Source organism: Sesamum indicum, linkage group LG1, assembly GCF_026168435.1.
Source record: "Sesamum indicum cultivar Baizhima isolate 11 linkage group LG1, ASM2616843v1, whole genome shotgun sequence".
NCBI lineage: Eukaryota > Viridiplantae > Streptophyta > Magnoliopsida > Lamiales > Pedaliaceae > Sesamum > Sesamum indicum.
In genome coordinates, this window is record NC_142657.1 from 10,717,904 (window position 1) to 10,737,200 (window position 19,297).

At 36.7% G+C, this 19,297-nt stretch overlaps 1 protein-coding gene across 1 annotated transcript; it reads right to left on the reverse strand.

Moving 5' to 3' along the window:
• Nucleotides 1-1,982: 1,982 nt before the first annotated feature.
• Nucleotides 1,983-9,493, reverse strand: LOC105157436 (lysophospholipid acyltransferase 1). The gene is made up of 8 exons (XM_011073847.3): nt 8,967-9,493; nt 6,754-6,809; nt 6,272-6,492; nt 5,784-6,192; nt 5,186-5,271; nt 3,697-3,760; nt 3,497-3,609; nt 1,983-3,408 (listed from the first exon to the last, which is right to left on the reverse strand). The coding sequence occupies exons 1-8, from the start codon at nt 9,272-9,274 to the stop codon at nt 3,268-3,270; spliced, it is 1,398 nt and encodes a 465-aa protein (XP_011072149.1). The 5' UTR covers nt 9,275-9,493; the 3' UTR covers nt 1,983-3,267.
• Between the last annotated feature and the right edge of the window lie 9,804 nt (nt 9,494-19,297).

Sequence of the window (19,297 nt, forward strand, 5' to 3'; positions counted from 1 at the left end):
GTATGTATACCTGGAGAAAAAGGGGGCAAAAAAGCAATATTGAAAAGTACAAGTTCTTGGAATCATTGCCTACTTGTCTACTTACATTTAATTCACATTGTCCTTTTCTTTTTTTTTTTTTTTTTTTTACTTTTTTTGTGAGCACACCATAGTCTTTATTATTGCTATTTATATCTCTAGTACTCAAAATGTTTATAGAATCTAAGCAAAATTATGTCGTATATATAAGGTATGATATGATTATAAATACTTGTCGTTGTTTGAAAAATTACTAATCCCTAAATAATAATGCCCGTCTAATAATTGACTCATTTTGTCAGGTTAACAAAATTTTATATCGAACTATCAAAAATGCTATTTTGGACCCTGAATTATAATTTTACGTATTTTTTTTTTGTAATAATATCCGCCCAATATCGTATTTTTGCATTTTTTTATAATGACGTTCGTCCAACAACGTATTTTATTGAGATTTTCACTTACAGGCAAGAGTTATATAATTAAGTTACTTATCAAGGGCTATTGACAATTTCTCATATAACGAAAAAGTATTTATAATTGTATCAAATCTAAAAAAAACACGACGTAATGTACTCTAACATTTAGTACTTTAAACTCTAACAACATTATAATATGTATGTTCTTATAAACTTCTTTAAGGTCATATTTGGAACAATGGGAATTTTAAATTCCCAGTGACAAATTTTGTAGATTTGTATGGATAATTCTGTATCATAATGAAAGGTTTTAAATACTTCCGCTCTGATTTATAATTATATTTTGTGAAATATTGATAATTTTAAATACTTTTAATGTAGAGTATTTAATTTCTTCTATTTTTCAAACTGTCCTTTTTCAATTCCAATTCATCCATTCAAATATAACACAAATAAATTTAGCCGAACACCCTCTAATATAAGAAAACTGCTATAACAATATGCCTACATACTAACAAGCTTAGTATTACTCGAAGCGAAGACTTTGAAAATCTCGTACTTCTACTCCAACAACTATAATGAGATTTTCTATCATATTTTGATATTACAATAATAATATTAATATATATTTTTTGGAATTATAAGAATATAATTTAAATTACAAATACAAAGGGGACAAATTTATTATGGCGACTGACTCCCAACCAACGTTTGTATTCCTTCAATGATTGTATGGACATTATTTGGACAAGAAACTAAGGAAAGCAATCCTTTCATCACTGGTTAATAAAACATCATCATTTCTTGTCCTTTCACTATACAGTACAAACCTATGATGACACTGCACACAAAACCTTCAATAACAGGAAGAGGACCTTCACATACTTCATATTTTCATCATCAATGTCCAAATCACAATAAAGAGCATCTCCCTTTTTGTTTGCTTCACATCATTTTGATGTGTTTTGTGGTTAGTATTTATGATTTTCGAAACTTATATTATTTTAGAATTAAGTCAAATGTCGATACTTAATAATTGGATCCATCAATTATATATAAGTAGTTGAGAAACAAGAAATTAGCTAGGTGGTGAAAACCGGTCTTTTTGGTGCTGAGTCTGAGAAAATGATCGATTTTCTTGAAATTGGTTAAAATACTACATAAGAAAAGGGTTTTTTTTTTTTTATGCATCTCATGTGTAAACATCAAATAATATGCACCATGTCGCTTCAGCGTACTGTAGATTTTGTATCTATCATGATTTATGTTTTTACATCTTGTATATATATAGGAAAAAATGCAATTTAGTCCTATGTGATATTATAAATATACAAATAGAACAAGATCAAGTGTAAATTGAGAATTTTTAGAGAGGTTGTAAGTATAAATTTAAAATTCTTCTGTGAAAAAGTTTAAAGGAGGTTTAAGTGTGATTAACTAACTCTATATGTAAAATAAAAGAAACTCATTAAAAGGATTAAAAAAAAGAAAGAAAGAAAGAAAAGGGGAAATGTGGGAGGGAATGAAAAAGAGAAATCAATGATGTGTGCATTAAATGAAGTTGTCATTGCCTCCAAGCAAGGACAGGAGGGGTCTCTGTTGGTAGTAATGGTACACACCAAGCCAGAATCCCATCTCTCATTGAGGGAAAAAATAGCACATTTATAAGTGCAACAAAAATGGACAGCTCTTTGTTGGGGTCAAATCATCCACACCCAAAAATATGTGCCTCCAGTCAGCATCTGCAATAACTTCAAGCTGGTACAAATGTTCAAAATGCCATGGAGATACTTATGTTAACCTGTAATTACTATGGTATATCCTACACTGTACATGAAATTTTTGGATAATCAAGACAATTTTTTGGTAAAATTAGATCAGCGTGAATTGGGAACCAACATTGATCCTCCTTAAAAAAAATCTAAATTGTTGTTAACATCTGCATATTTTTACATATCAATGTCTTACCGGTATTATGGATCTAATGATCAGATGTTATATGACTGGGGTCCAAATTGTGAAATGTAGAGGCTAACTATTCAGTTTATGTGTCATAGATGAGGAAATGAACTCTTACAAGCAAAACATCATTGATTATGATAATCATGAGCTAATGCAGTTACTTCAATTTGGCACTTAGTTGTCCCTGCTGACTTATTTTGGTTTGTTTTACTATTTCTGCCAATCCTATCTCATGGTAATAAAAGAAAATGATAGTTAAAAGATATACTAAGTTCAATGATCAATGCCTAAATAATCACTTCGAAATAACTGTACAGTCTATAAGAAAGCTCCACAACGTTCTCCGGGTTCATGATCTCTAGCAAAAAAGCCTACTCATTTTTAGACTAATCATATTAGTGAAACAACATGAAAAAAATTTAAAGGTTTCCAATGATATATATGTGCTTTAGATGTGTACTCCATTGTTAACCAGCTTAATCAGAGTAGCCAAACATGTGTCTGGTAGCTAAAGTGAGCCATATGTAGGATAGGTGTCTGCATTTATGTTGACTTCAGGCCGACATGGCATCGCTTTGGTGAGAAAACATTAACAGCTCAAAGGACTCTGTATCGTGTAGTTCTTTTTCTTGCATAATCAACTAAGATGAATCGGGCTTTTATGCTACATGATTATGAAGATAATAATCTTGGTTGGATTAGATGGAACAAAACTATTGTTTAAATTGTGGAAAAAGAGTTAAACGTTAAAAATCTTTACAAGGTATAAAGAAACAAAGAGTTGCAGAAAAAAAAATATCAGAATCTACTCTTTCACTTATCTCATTCCAAGCTCCTGAACTGAAGCCCTGAGATGCAATTTGAAATTTCACTGGTCCTTCTGAGCTTTTGATCTGGCTGGCCTTGCTGGCACAATGACTTTGCCTAGCAGGATTAAGCCGATTGGAAGAATGGTTCCAATGTAGTATACACTTTCATATGCAGCTAGTGTTTCTTGCAGGCTTAATACCTGTGTACAGAATAGAACCGTGTCGTCTTAGCTACATATTGTTTTTGATGTTCCAATGCCACACATTAATGTGGAGAAAAGAACTAACCATGAAACCAACAGAGGAGTAGTTTAGAACCAGAAGTGTGTAAGCAAAGTTTATAAATACGAGCAGCTTCTTCAGTGAATCTGTTTGGCTAGCTTGCTGCCATCGGTAAAGAACTGCTCGTGGACCAAAAGAAAGTCAAGAGGAAGTCCATCAAGAAATGATTAGCCAACTCCAAAAGTGACATTATTTGCAATTGTTACCTCTTGAACCAGCAATCATAGTAGCAGACTGAACAAAAAATATGATGTACCCAGGATATAATCCCTGCAGAACAGTGAAACCATCCTAAATCAGTAGTTATAATGCTAATCTTTGTTCTGTCACCCATACAAATCCGAAAGTAAAGAGACGATTTACCCAAAAATATATGCATCGCAGGCACATATACTTGTGTCAGCATATATTCTCAGGTAAATATCTCAATCAAATTCCACAAATTATAATGCAAGAGTTATCCTATTATATATATAGAATGAACATGGACTGCAGAATCAACATACTTAAAGCCCGAACTAAAATGATTTAGATTAAGATCAACCAAATTTCTCTTATAATAAATCAAACATATATATATATATATATATGAGAAGGGGTTTAACCCTGTGATATTGCAAATAAGCAGATTAACCCCTATGAAAAGAAAGAAGCAATTTACCCCTTACGTTAGTTAAGCAATTTACATTGCTTCATTTTATAAGGAAGTAAATTGCTTCATTTTAAAAAACACAGGGGTGCAAATTGTTGCATTTTAAAAATACACGAGGGTAAATTGCTAATCTTTTCTTTTATATGGGGTAATTTGCTCATTTACAAATATCATAGGAAGGTTGCTTGCATTTTTTGATATAAGTAATGAATAATAAACAGAAGAATTGATAAAATTCACACTAGTAAGAGCAGATGTGAACTATGAAATACACAACCAGCATAAAAAGGTTGTAGGCGCAGAGCCAGTCCTATAAAGGAAATAAGACGAACAATTGGCTTGGGTTGGGTAGGAACTGTAAGTATTAATTTTCAGATAGGTCTTCCTATGACGACCATCAAAACGTGCAATGTAAAGGGCAGGCGCAGCAATTTGTTGACTTCTAAGTGCAACGATATCTTGACAGTTCGACTCTTGAAGGAGAATATGATGACGTTGGTGACCCATGGTTTAGTCTCTTTTCTTCTTCTTTAGCAACTTTTTTCATGAGATACCATACATGTGATATACTAAAAGCATGTGAAATTGTGAATCTCATATAAAAGCTTATAAAGATTTGTGATATACTAAAAGCATGTGAAATTGTGAATCTCATATAAAAGCTTATAAAGATTTGTTTAGTAATAATACATCTGGTTAACTTTTATCAACAGAACTGAGTCAGTGCATTAGTTCAGAGATTATGTTTCATGTAAATTTTTACGGCACAAACATATACAGGCCATAACATGCATGATCTTAGAACTCAAAACATTCTTACCCATCTTACAAACTCATTATCAACCCAACATCAGTTTCCTACCATGACATCCCTCATATATTATATCCAAAATGTATACAAGTGCAAACAAGTATTTCTGTCATGAAGTATTTGATGATTGACTTTCAGGGAGTAACTGTGCCAGACAGTGATATTAAACACCGGAAAGCAGAACACAGGCATGTCAAAAACTTGGTGGAAAGAAGGACAGGTTTATACTTACATGCCATACTGCACTCACGGTTTGAGTAGCCAGCAACTGTACGAAGCCTGGTTTCTTACCTTTCTGAACCAGTCTCTCATAGACATCTAAACAGAAACAGCAATAATTAGAGAAATATCATATATCCCTTAGATGATTTATCATCTTTACAGCTATAGCATAGGCAACTCCCAAATAGATAGCAAAACTCCCACGACCTACAGAGTGAATTTAATAGTTACATTGCAAGCCAATTAAAAGAGCCAGCAAAATAGTAACACTTTGAGTTGTATCTGACAACAATTTTCGTTTTATTTTTAATGTTATGGTACATTATGTACTTCATGTTAATAATGTCAGTCTTGTAGTTACAGAAAACAAGAAGAAAATGGCTTATTAAAAACTGAAATGGAAAGCAATTGCAAATAGCATATAAAATTACTTTCTAAAATCCAGTCAACTGAGTAAATTTTAACTCAGAACCCAGTACTCACCATATTCCATATTTAAATACAAAACTCATTCAGTTAGGTGAAATGCATTCAATTTTCAACAGGCTTATAAGTTAGTTATCCTGTGGGCCAGAAGAGTATGAGTTTTTTAAGGAAAGTTAACATACAGTGTCTAAGCCAGGTGCTGACTTGGATATTCCATACAAGTGGTAACTGCACAGAACTCTTTGCCAACTCAACACCTAATATATCAACATTTTTGGCACGGTCCCATCGTGGTTTGGGTGGATTAGAATCTGTCCAACCACTGAAACCCAGGCCAGAAATAATAACAGAAGCTTCTGACATAGACCATATGAAATAATATTTCCAACGAGCAGTGAAGCCAGACATGTACTGGTAGCTTAATCGTTTCCAGAAGCCATAGTCTTGGTATACTGGTTCTGCAAATCGGGAAAGTGGGAAACGAGGCCCGAGATACAGATACAAGCCCATACAGACAGCAGCTTGCAGAAGAGCCCTCAATGTTGCCACATAAGGAGAGGGGGAAAGTCCCTGTTTTGTGCGTTGCCACATCTGTCGCATGTAACGTTTGAAGCTGAGAGAATAGCAACAATAGCATGATATAATAAATGTGCGAACATAAATACCATACCCCTTTCCTCTCAGTCCATACTAGATAGTCATTCATTTCATACACCGGACCTGCAAAGTGACTTCCGCAACAAAGACAATAACCAAAGTACTCAAGTAATGATGGTATCTTGAGCAACCGGTATTTCTTTTGAGCCTCGCTCAAATCTTCCTCTTTTAGCAGTCCATCATTGTAATTAATGACGCATGATATGATTTTCAGTGTTATCACCATAAGAGCCCCTGTGAATTCGAAACAGCAAAAATGTAAACAGTTAGCACATCAAAATCATTAATAGTGTATTGGATGAAGCTAACGCATGTACATTAGCACACAAAGTACCTACAACATGCCTCTATCCATGCATATAGAAACCAACTTTGTGCTTGACAGAATTTGTATGTCTGTCGCCTAGGCAGAACTCCAGTAACAGCAGATAAGCATCATCAAGGGAAAAGATGAAACCCTAATACATCAATGAAGAAGGTGGCAATGGTGCTAACCTGTAGCATCTATACCTCCTTCCTTCCATGCATCGCCACTCATGTAGTATACATGGCTACACAGGCACACAAATAGTCAAAAGTTTAAGAAACTTTCTATGACAATGATACAATCTCCATGTGCACAATCAGTATGGCGTATGATTTTCTTTTTAACAAATAAAAAGATTTGGGGGCACACACCATCTAGCAAACAACTAATCCAAATCTCTGTCAAGAAGGCAAGAGAAGAAAATCGATGTCACTGAGAAATAATCAATAGGGTTTTGCTCAGTTACAGCCACCAAATTTTAAGGAATTAAAAAATGTATAAAAAATCCTAAAACGACACAGAATCCATTTTCTACTCATTACACAAATTGCATTTTGTCCATTATAATGAGTGACAATGCAAATACTTCGAGTACACTTGAGAATTACACAGTTAATTAGCATAGTTCTTGCTTTGCTCTTTCCCCTTATTTTGTGGCAAAATCATTTGTTCATGCAATCAGAATTTTCACTTAGCGATTCATAGCCCTTTAGCAGTTCTGTGAACCTTTTATTGACTTTTCAATCAGTTGATCTTTGATTGGATACCTTGTTGTCTATAAGGTTCAATCTCATGGAATATTTTGGATCTTGATTGATGGATGTCTAGCGATATTTTCTGTAGATACTAGAATCATGAATCTGTTGGATGAGTCCTCATGTTTAAAATTAGGCTCAATTTTAAACAATCTAATCAGCAAAAATGGAGATTGATTCTTCTACTTCAAGCTCAAACTTTAACACATACGATCGAGAAATCAGGCTCAAAATTTAAAATCAGATGTTAAAGGCAAGCTCGAGCTTGTAAATTTGTCAGTTTTGAGTTTGAACTGACTCATTCAAACCTTTCGTGCTAAGATACTAGAATGTTCCTAAAACAAATACAGGAACCTCACCCCTTTCCTCTCCTTAAGCCTAAAAATATCGCTGCAGATGGTAGTCAAGTAGTCAAGGGATTGAGCACCATCCACTAGCAAAAATGTGACCTTGTACCCATCACACCAGTGCTACAGTGGTGGATTAAATTTTATTGGTTCTATGAAGCCAAACTGAACAATACATGTTTGGGCAATGTTATTGGCTATATTAACCCAAACTGAACATAACATGTTTAGGCTTAAAACAAAATGAAGAATAGATCTAACCACATATTGCTTGGCACCATCATTGCGGATGTCTAGACACAGGAATGTCATTGCTTGTATTTGAAGTAGGTCTTACACCAATTAAAGTTATTTCTTGTACCTAAGACTGCTTGAACTTGTATGAGAATCATGGATAAACAGGTCAAATGAGCATCATATTTCATTTGTTGAGGAATAAATGAATTTAGATTCAACAGAATTTTGAATTTAAGTGAGCACATGCTTCACAGTGTTCCTAAACATCCGAAACTATAACTCAGGTGCATTCAAGATGCATCCAGTTAGCATTTGTATTCCCCATCTTGCAGTTAGCCCCTTTCGAACCCTTAGCCATTAACCTATAATTATAACTATTATGCAGAGCCAAGTCAAAGTCATAGACATCAACTCTGTAAAATAATCTGATTTATAAAACTGGGTACAATGTATTAGTTTCCTACATCTCAGTGGTGAATAAACATTATTGTTCTCATCACTTTCAGCCTTCTACGGTTGCCAAAAGTGCAGTTTCACACAATTCATGTGCATGCAAAGCAATACTCAAGACTAAATTGTTTAAATTGCACCTCACAGGACAAAAAAGAGCAGGGTAAAAAGCTGAAGAACACAACCCATTATGCTTTAATTACTCATAAATAATAAGATCCATCAGAATTCAGAGACACACCCATGCAAAGAAAATGTTCGAGCAAATGTAAAACCACATGCATTTGCATAATCGAATATAATTATTCTCAATGTTCGCATGTGAAAATGGTAGTCATCATCCTGGTAAGTTAAAGAAAATGAATCTGAGTAGCCTTAGTAATTGAAAATCAAAATGCAGTCTAGCCATCAATTTCTTTTCTTTCCTCTCTTTCGCTGACAAGCATACTAACACACTATCAACATTAGAAACAAAAGGGTCTCGCCTAAAAACTCAAGCACAGCATCGGTAGAGAACGCACACAATTCAGATAACATAAAACCCCAAAATTAACACCCTTGAAGCCAAAGGACAGAGAATCGACACAAAGTAAGAACGCGAAACAAACGCACCATCCAATGAGGTAGCCGAAGCCAAGGATGAAAGCAATGATCCCGCAGTACTTTCGGCAAAACACCATCGAGGCGTATCCTAAAAGCATGGGCGTAATGAAATGCAAATTCGACGAGAATCCAAACGACAGATACGACAGAAAGGCGCCAGTCACAGCGGCGAAGAGGTGGCGCCCTGCCGTCCCACCAGGCACAAACCGGTGCATAAAGCTAACCGGAATGGTGGCGGCGAAGCATATGAGGAAGCGGAGCACCGGGACCGAAACTCCAATCCCGGAAGCCATGGATTCCATCTCCGGTAGCTCCATGAGGGATTGAGGTCGGATTGGGACAATGCGGCGGTCAATCTGTATTGACAAGTCTGCGGTTGAACTGCGGCCTGCGCTACTAGTAGGCGTTGCTGCTACTCCGGCATCCGCTGGCTGGTGAAACGCTGTGTATATGTATATATAGAGATAATATATTTATGGTGAAAAGAGAATATATGGACTCTTGAAATCATTTAATATTTACTACTTGAAACGAGCGAAGGATTATAAGGTGGAAGAAGCGGAGTAAAGATGTGTGGCGTTTGTTTGGTTTCCATATTTGGTTTCACGTACATGGATATATATACATACATATAGGTATAGGTTTAATTACACTTAAACCTATCCTAAAAATACTAAACTACATTTTTCCTCAAAAAGATTTTGATACTATACTTACAGCTTCTCCAAAAATTTTTGATTTATACCCGACCCACTTCCATTAGAATTTGAATGGAAAATGAATGATGTAAGGAAAAAAAATTGCATAAATTTTTAATTTTGCCCATCATTTAATATTTTTATGTTTACTTTTGTACTTATAAAAAGAAAAATACAATATATATGTATATATATATAAGGAAAATAACATTTTGGTCCCATGAGTTGGGCCTATTTCACTTTTGGGGATTAAATGCAATTTTAGTCCTCTAACTATAGCCAAATCCAATTTTAGTCCTTTAACTTGTTAGGGTTTGGATTTGGTCCTCTATGTATTTCAATTGCTCAATTTTAGGACTTGTTTCATCGAAAAAAATTACCCAACCAGCCGGAAATTTCCACGTGGACATTTAAATTAGGGCTGAGACATAACTGGTTAATTTTAGCTGACTTGGCAATTTTTTGAATTTAAAAAAAAAAAGAATGACATGGCATATTAAATGTGATGTGGAAAAAGAGGGAAAAGGTAGGCCTCTTGCTGTGCTGGCGGCGCGAAGGACGACGGCGGTCAAAGACTCTGACTCTTGTGATCTCGTAAAAAATCTGATGAAAATTGATGGGTGAGGTCTCGTTCAAAACGCCTTGGCGAAGGGAGTCCAACGGTGGTGGTTCGCGAGGGTGATTCGTTCGGACGGTGGAGATCCGACGGTTCAAAGGTGGCGGCGTTGCAAAACTTTAAAAGAACTGATCTCGTCGAGGAGTTGATGAAAATGGCTGGGAGAGGTATCGTTTGACTCACCTTGATGAGAGGAATCCAACGGTGGTGGTGCGCAACGGTCATTCATTCGGACGACGGCATATTGACGACGGTTCAAAGGTGGCGGCGTCGCGAAACTTCAAAAGAATGGATCTCGTCGAGGAGTTGATGAAAATGGCTGGGAGAGGTGTCGTTCGACTCCCCTTGATGAGAGGAATCCAACGGTGGTGGTGCGCAATGGTGATTCGCTCGAACGACGGCGTATTAACAGTGGAAAGTCGCGTCGGTCACCTCTTGAGCCCAACGTCAAATCGCGATGAAACTTCAAATTGATGGAGGGGAAATATTCGCCTGATGATGGGGAGTCGACTGATATCGGTGGTGCCGGTGATTCATCGGAAATTTAGAGAGAAGGTGCGGCGAAAAGAGGGGCGAAAAAGTGGCCATGTCATTTTTTTTTTAAATTCAAAAAATTGCCAAGTCAGCTAACAATTTTATCTCAGCCCTAATTTAAATGTCCACATGGGCTCCACGTGGAAATTTCCGGCGGTTTGTAATTTTTCGGCCAAAAAAAGTCCCAAAATTGAGCAATTGAAATACATAAGGACCAAATCCAAACCCTAACAAGTTAAAGGACTAAAATGGAATTTGGCTATAGTTAGAGGACCAAAATTGAATTTAATCCTCACTTTTGGTCTCATTCATTATGAGATTAGCACTTTTAATCCCGTAACATACAAAAATTAGTATTTTTGGTCCTTATTCACTTTTTTGTCCACAATTTAATGGTGTAGAGTACGTGCTTAACATGTGATCATTAAGTATTTTTTGCTAGAGAGAAAATTAGTCTGTTTCCGGCTTGGGACCATTTTTGGAGAAAAATATAACTACATTTGAAGGGATCAAATAAATTTTGAAGGAAATTAGGGTAAATAACATATCCATTTCTCTCTTCTCTCACAAAAAATAAATCGTATGATTCCTATATTTCTACAAATTGAAGCCAAGTAGAAGCAACACAAAAAATCATGCATTCCGTAAGCGAATCAAGTAGGTCAAATGAAGCACTCATATGCTACTATTGAAAAAAGGGCAAATTTTTCCTCCAATGAAAAATACTCAATGGCAACGTGCTAGGCATGTGATTATAGATGGAAAATTGCATTAGGACTAAAAAATGCTAATTTTTGTAAGTTATGGGACTAAAAGTGCTAATCCCATAATAAAAAGGATCAAAAATAATATGAGCCTGACTTATGAGACTAAAAGTACTATTTTGCCTATATATATTAGCCGTACATGCACACTTAATGTGTGAACAATTAAAAAAATATAACAAAAATATTAATATACATTAATTAATATGTCTAAATTATGTATTTTGATCAATTTTAATACATAACATTCAGTAAAACAAAATTAAAAATAAAAGATCAAATATATGTATATATAATTCAAATAAATATGTAATTCGAGATATATAAAATTAAATATTTTAAAAAATAAAAATATAAAAATTGTTAACAAAAATATTCAATCTTTTCCTTTTGCTTGCAATAGTGAAAGAAAAATTAAATATATTAGGTATTATAATATCACAAATTGGTATACTATACTCCATCGTGGCATCCAGTTGGCCTAAGTGTCAGCAACCACTTCTGACCACATCAACACTAAGAGTCTCACGTGAGTAAGGAGGGACTCCCTAGTGGCTAGAACTCCTCACAGGCGAGGAGTTTCTCAAGACAAAGAGGACTCATACTAAAACACTCCTAGCTACGGATAATGATGATTTATCCCTTATCCCAACCATCTCAACCAACTTTCGCAAGATTGTCGGGGGCACTCCTGTAGACGGCGGCACTCCCTCTATAAATACATGTTTAGTCTTCTATATGGGAGACATCTCTCTTATTCTCTAAACCATCTCTCTTGCTTTCTAAGCATTCTCTAAACATTTTTCGAGCACTGGACTAGTATACTATCACGTGTCATCACTCTTATTCACCATATCTCAATTTTTTCTTTTCTCAAACTTGTTTACTTTTTGACTTTATTCAATTTCAAATTCAATACTAACTTAGATGTCGGAGTGCTAATACCTTTTTTACAGGTCCCCTTTTAGAATTTGCATTCGTTTCAGCCAAGCATTGAACGATAGTCCATGTCCATTGGACCAGTGCATTTTTTGCACGCATCAAGTGGCATCGTCTGTGGAACAGAGTTAAAGACGTGAGTAGTAATGAAAACACCCAGCAGTGCACTGAACAAGAAGAAGGCCGTGGAAACAATTGGTAGCAAGTGGTAGTGCCCAGGCTCTGTAGGTCATACCAGGGGCACCCTTGGCCCCCGCTAGTGGGACGAAAGTCCAGGACCTCCCAGGCTTGTTGATCTACTGACTGAACCTCCATGTTGCAGTACCTTTTCGAAAGAGCTCCTCCCAGGACTCCTATGGACTATACAGCAGATGATCGCGGTGGCCATAAGGGAGCAAATGGAGACACTAGTCCTAGCTCGCGCGGATACCCTATCCAATATGGACATCCCAAAATACGAAAGTGAAAGGCTACCCCCTACCCTGCAATTCCAGCAGGCCAGGGACCCCCTCGCAAGCCTAGTAGGACGGTCCTCCTCGGTGGCTCGCACGTATGGAATGCCTACAGAAAAGCCTCTAGGACATCCAGTACTAGGTCGTGAGAGTGCCTTCGGAGGAGCAGCAGCGCACCCTCTTCAGCGGAGAAATCCTGGCAAATGAATTCCCCCTCAACTGAAAGGAGCCCAATCTGTCGGAGTACGATAAAACCACGGGTCCACAGGAGCACCTCTCCTGCTTTGAGAATGTTTTCCTTCTCTATCGTTACATCGTTGGGGTCAAGTGTCATGTGTTCGTAACCACCTTCCTACTTTCGGCCCAACAATGGTTCAATCAACTGCCCTCGGGATTCATCCGGTCATTCGAAGAATTTTGTTCTCTCTTTCTCCATCAATTTGCCAGTAGTAAACGATGCCAAATATAATCATGAGCTTTTTTTCTTTACAACAAAAAGAAGGAGAGTCACTAAGGGAGTATCTTCAATATTTTAACTTACCAGCCCTAGAGGTACCTACTGCTACATCGAATACACTAATTTGTGCTTTTATGCAGGGATTACAAGATGGGGATTTCTTCAAATCCTTAATTAAGTGGCCCACTCTCAATTTTTACAATCTCCTAGCACTAGTGGAATAATACATTAACTTGGAGGAGGGTATGGAGTACAAGAATGAAGTTGTTGGTGAAAAACGCAAGGAATAAGAGGATGAGGACCTACTCCAAAAAACGCTTTCTCAGAATAAACCCTGTCCACAGGCAGACATCCTCTTTAGAAAATAAAGCCCTACCCCCAAGCAGGCATCCTCCTCACAATAAAGCCCTGCTCGTAGACAGACATTCTTCACGAAATAAGCGTTGCCGCTAGGCAGGCATCGCCCTCAATAAATAAATCTTCACATTCAAGCTTCTATCTGGGAGTATTTTTAATATTTTAACTTAATAATCTTGGAGATTTATTTTACCACATTCAATGTGTTAACATGTGCCTTCTTGTAGGGATTTCACAAGGGAGACACCCTTCTCAAACTTTTTAGATTAAAGCCCTGCCCTAGGGCAAACACCTTCTCAATAAAAACCCTATCTTCCACACAAGCACAAGGACCTCCTCCGTAGAGGTACCCCAACCTTTCGTCGGGCAGACACTTAGGTCCTTCTCTGATGGATTTGTAAGCTCTGTCCCGTGCAAGTATCTAAGCCTGATTTTCAAAGGACACTTTGTTCTTCCTCCGACAAGGTTCCTAAATCTTGCTTCAAGTAGGGCCCCCTCAAATAAGCATTTCTCCAAGGAGGCACAGTAATTTTGCTCCCTGTAAGACCATACATGTCTTTATTATTTAACATTATCTTGCAGAACAATAAATCCCTACAAACAATTGATCCAAAAGGCCCACACTCCACCGTGGCATCCAATTGTCATAGGTGTCAGCAACCACCTCAAACCACATCAACCCTAGGGTTCCCACTTGAGTAAGGAGGGATTTCTTGGTAGTTGGGACTCCTCACAAGTGAGGGGTTTCCGAAGACAAAGATGACTCGTACTAAAGCACTGCTAACTATGGATAAGGATGATTTATCCCTTATCCAAACTAACTTTGGCAAGATTCTCGAGAGTGGGATACACCTCCTTAATACGGGGGCACTCCCTCTATAAATATAGGTTTACTCCTCTATACGGGGGACATCTTTATTACTCTCTAAGCATTTTCTAAACATTATTCGAGCACTCCCCAAACATATTATCTCGTGTTCTTGCTCTTTTCATCAATTTTATTGACCATATCCTAATGTTCTATCAAACTTGTTTACTTTTTGGCTTTATTCAATCTCAAATTCAATACTAACTTGAGCATCGGAGTGCTAATACCTTTTTTGCAGGTCGCCCCTTCAGGATTTGCATTTGTTTTGACCCAAACTTTGAACGATAGTCTACTTCCATAGTAAATAAATAAAGAGAGAAAAGAAGAAAGTAAAAGGGTAATAATTGTCTTTGTTTCAACCCGAGTGAAAGTGGATATTTGTGAAAAAATTTATTAAATTTTAGATTAACTTTCAAAAATGTAGAAGAATATCATATTTTATGTATTTAAATAAGTTATAAATATCAAGTGTTAGATAATTGAGTTATATTGATATCAAATATAGTGTATCAAAGATTATGGATTTTTGATGTATTCTAAATTTAGTTGTCATTAGACGTGTGATGATGGGTGGAGAATGGGAGAGTTGGGAAGTGGTTTAAAAGAAGGGTATTTTTAGTAGTTTAATAAATTGCTATAAGAACTATTTTGAATATAAAATTTTCATTTTTGTTTTTTATAAAATGTTAAATTCATTTTGCAAGAAAAAAAAAAGAAAGGTTAATTATATTTTGTTATTCGAACTATGACCGTTTTTACATTTGGCATCTAAACTTTTTTTTTTTTTTTTATGTCAACTTACTATTTAAACTTTACGAAATTTTGCACTTGCTATCTATAATTATTTTTTCATCAAATTTTTTGTTGAAAAAGCATCACATGCAATACCACTACAAAAGAAGGGGGGATCTGGCACGAATAAGACAACCGTTCCGAAATTCATTCCATATTGGAATGGGTTTTGGAACATATTAGGAATGGAACTTGGTACATGACGTCATGATCCCCGCTTTGTATGGGTTATAATTTTGGAACGGCCACAACGTTCCAATATGTGTTCCAACAAAATAGTTACAAACTCAATTGCAAAGACCGTTCCAACATAGTAATGGTAAATAGTTGAATCTCTATTTGGAGCACATTATTAGAATTACGGAGGGTCTTGCAATGACCATTCCTATATGTGTGGCAATGGATGTCAAACAAATGACAGTTAATAAATGTAATCCAAAATGAGGTACAATTTGAAACGGTTTGAGTACGCACATAAGCAATTATGCGAAAAATCCTTCCTAATTATGAGTTTACATAAGACGGAATGTGTTACAATTACCGTTCCAAAATCCGGTACAAGTTGGAACTTTGTTGTTTTAGTAATATATATTACTAAGACTGTTCCAAAATAAAGTACAACAGCTATAATTCAACGGTCAAAATAGCCATTCCTAAATTCGGTACAATAACCATTTCAAAATATGAAATAACGGCTACTTTTTAATGGCTAAATATGTGTTCCAGTACCTATTTCAAAGTTTTCTATATATATATATATGTGTTTCTCTCTTTCTATTTAATCTCACTATCTTCTTCCATTCTTCTTATTTTCTCTCTATTTCCTCAATCTCTCTAATTTTTTTTATCTCTCACTGTCCCACTAATATTGTTATACTCTTGTTCGTCAATCTCTCTCGAATTTTCATTGATATTTGATGTTATTTTGATCAGGTTACAACTTTAATCCTTTATTTATCAATTGATTATATTTGTAGTAATTTTATCAATTAAATTTAATGTTATAATAATATATGTGTGTGTGTGTGTGTAGGACTCATCATCATATTAAGACAGTCGGGGAGATGGATGAATGAGAAGAACCTGCCGAGAAAGATGGGTCTTACTTTAGAGTTTGGGGATGGTGTTGCTACATTTATATAATGGGCCAAATCTGGACATGCATATATAGATGGTGAGAAAATTAAGTGTCCTTGTCGGAAGTGTAAAAATGAAGTTTTCAAAACCATGGACAAGGTAAATTTTGACTTGTATATGAAAGGTTTTATGCCGGAGTATTATGATTGGACTTCTCATGGTGAGGAGAGGGTGCACGAGTATTTTGAGGCCATCACTGCTGCCCCTTTGCAGGAGGAGCAAACTTTCATTTCTCATGTTGTGGAGGGTACTAGTACGCACTGGGGTGATGCGGCACAGATGGATTGGATGCAGATTTTTTTATGCTAGGGACCGACTATTTGGTCTTCTAATTATAACCAGGATAGTGTGCCTGATAATGGTATAAGGTCTAGTTCATATTACAGTGGGGGCCCCTATGATTATGTGTCTGGACTGAACAGATCGATTTCACGATGTAGTACGTGCTATCGAGCAGCCGTTGTAAGATGGTTTCACCCAATCTCAATTAGGGACTGTAGCTGAGTTGGTGAATATCAAGATCGAGGGCCATATTTCTCAGCATATATATGATCGAATATCCCAGTGTGTTGATCATATATTGCCCCGTAATCACACCCTTCCCATGGATTACTATAGTACAAATCAGTTAATAAGAGACTTGGGTTTACCTATTGAGAAGATTGATGCGTGTAAGAATGGTTGCATGTTATATTAAAAAGATGATATTGATCTGGATTACTGCAAATTTTGTGGAGAAGTTAGGTACAAGCCGACCAGGGTGTGAAATCCTAACCGCAAGAAGACCCCATATGCCATTCTTAGGTACCTGCCGATTATCCTCGCCTGTAGAGGTTGTATGCTTCAAAAGCCATTAGCGAGCAAATGACGTGGCATGCCAACCATCAGACAGAGGAGGGATCCATGTGCCATCCGCTTGATGTAGAGGCATGAAGGCATTTTGACCGAACATATCCGGATTTTGCAGCAGTGCATCATAATGTTAGACTGGGATAGTGCATGGATGGGCTCGCACCAGGCAGTACAATTGTTCATACTCATGTTGGCTCGTTATACTTACACTATATAATCCCTCATCGAAAATGTGCATGAGTTCTTACTATATGTTCCTGACAATGGTGATCCCCGGTCCTTCCAATCTGAAATGTCTCCTTGATTTTTACTGGAGCCGATGATCGAGGAGTTGAAGAATTTGTGCCATGTCGATGTACTGATGCGCAACAATGCAAAGAATGAGATATTCACAATGCACGCCGCGTTGATGTGGACTGTGAACGACCTACCTACTTATAAGATAGCGTTTGGATGGAGTTCCGCTGGTGTTATGGGGTGTCCAGCTTGTATGGATAGCACACATGCATTCTAACTGCAGAATGGTAGGAAGGCGTGCTACTTTGACTGCCACAGACAGTTCCTCCCTTCGAACCATCCGTACCGTAGGAACAAGAAAGCATTCACTAAGAATCGAGTAGAAAAGAAGGTTGCATGATCAAGATTAAGGGGAGAATAGATTCGTGATTTGGTTGAAGAGTTTGGTCCTGCGGTTGAAGTACCGTTGCCACTCCCGAACGGGTACAGTAGCGAGCATAAGTGGACAAAGAAAAAGCATCTTCTGGGAGCTCGAGTACTGGTCCAAGCATCTGATAGAACACAATCTTGATGTCATGCACATTGAGAAGAATGTGTTTAACAATATATTCAATACCATGATGGATATAAAGGGAAAAATGAAGAATAATTTGAATGCACGGAAGGACCTGAAGATTATATGTAATTGGCTGGATCTTGAGGTGGATGAAATGAGGCCAAACATGATGCCCGAAGCTGTATAAACCCTGACCAATGAGCAAACGAGGATGATATGTGAATGGATTAGTCATTTGAAGTTTCCTGATGGTTGCACATCTAATTTGGCCGGTTGTGTCGACATGGAGCTGAGGCTTCAAGGCATGAAGAGTCATGATTGTCACGTATTCATGTAGTAGTTGATCTCGATTGCCTTCCGTGAAATGCTTCCTAAGCCTGTGTGGAGTGCATTAACAAAGGTCAGTCTTCTATTCCAGATTTTATATTCGACGACTTTTGATAGAAACAAGGTACAAGAACTAGAAGCTAATGTCACAACCATCTTGTGCAACCTTGAGAAAATATTTCCGTCAGCTTTCTTTGACTCAATGGAGTACCTAATTATTCACCTGTAATATGAAGTGCACGTGGGAGGGCCTGTGCAATATAGGTGGATTTATCCATTTGAAAGGTAATTAGTACATGAGTTATTCTAGTTTTTTGAAATAGTTCTAGTGTCATTAGGTTTTCTAATAAATATTCGGTTATTAGATTTTTTTGAGACTTGAAAATGAAGGTGAAAAACAAAGCACACTCAAGGCATCAATTATAGAGGCGTACCTTGTAGAAGAAATTGATCTATTCACTTCTCACTACTTTGAGCTGCAAATTCTTCGCAAACCAAACATGCAACGCAAAAATGATGACCTTTGTATGAACAACACTAGTATCCAACAGTCTGTTTTCAACTACTCTAGCCGAGGTAGTGGTGCATCAAAGAAGAGATGCCTCAGTGGATTAGAACACCACATAATCGAGACGTACATATTGACCAACTATGAAGTAGTCACGTCGTACTACGAGTAAGTGTAAAGATACCAGTTATAGTTTATTCACATTGTTATTGTGGACTTTTAACCTATGTTTTGATATGTATGTGA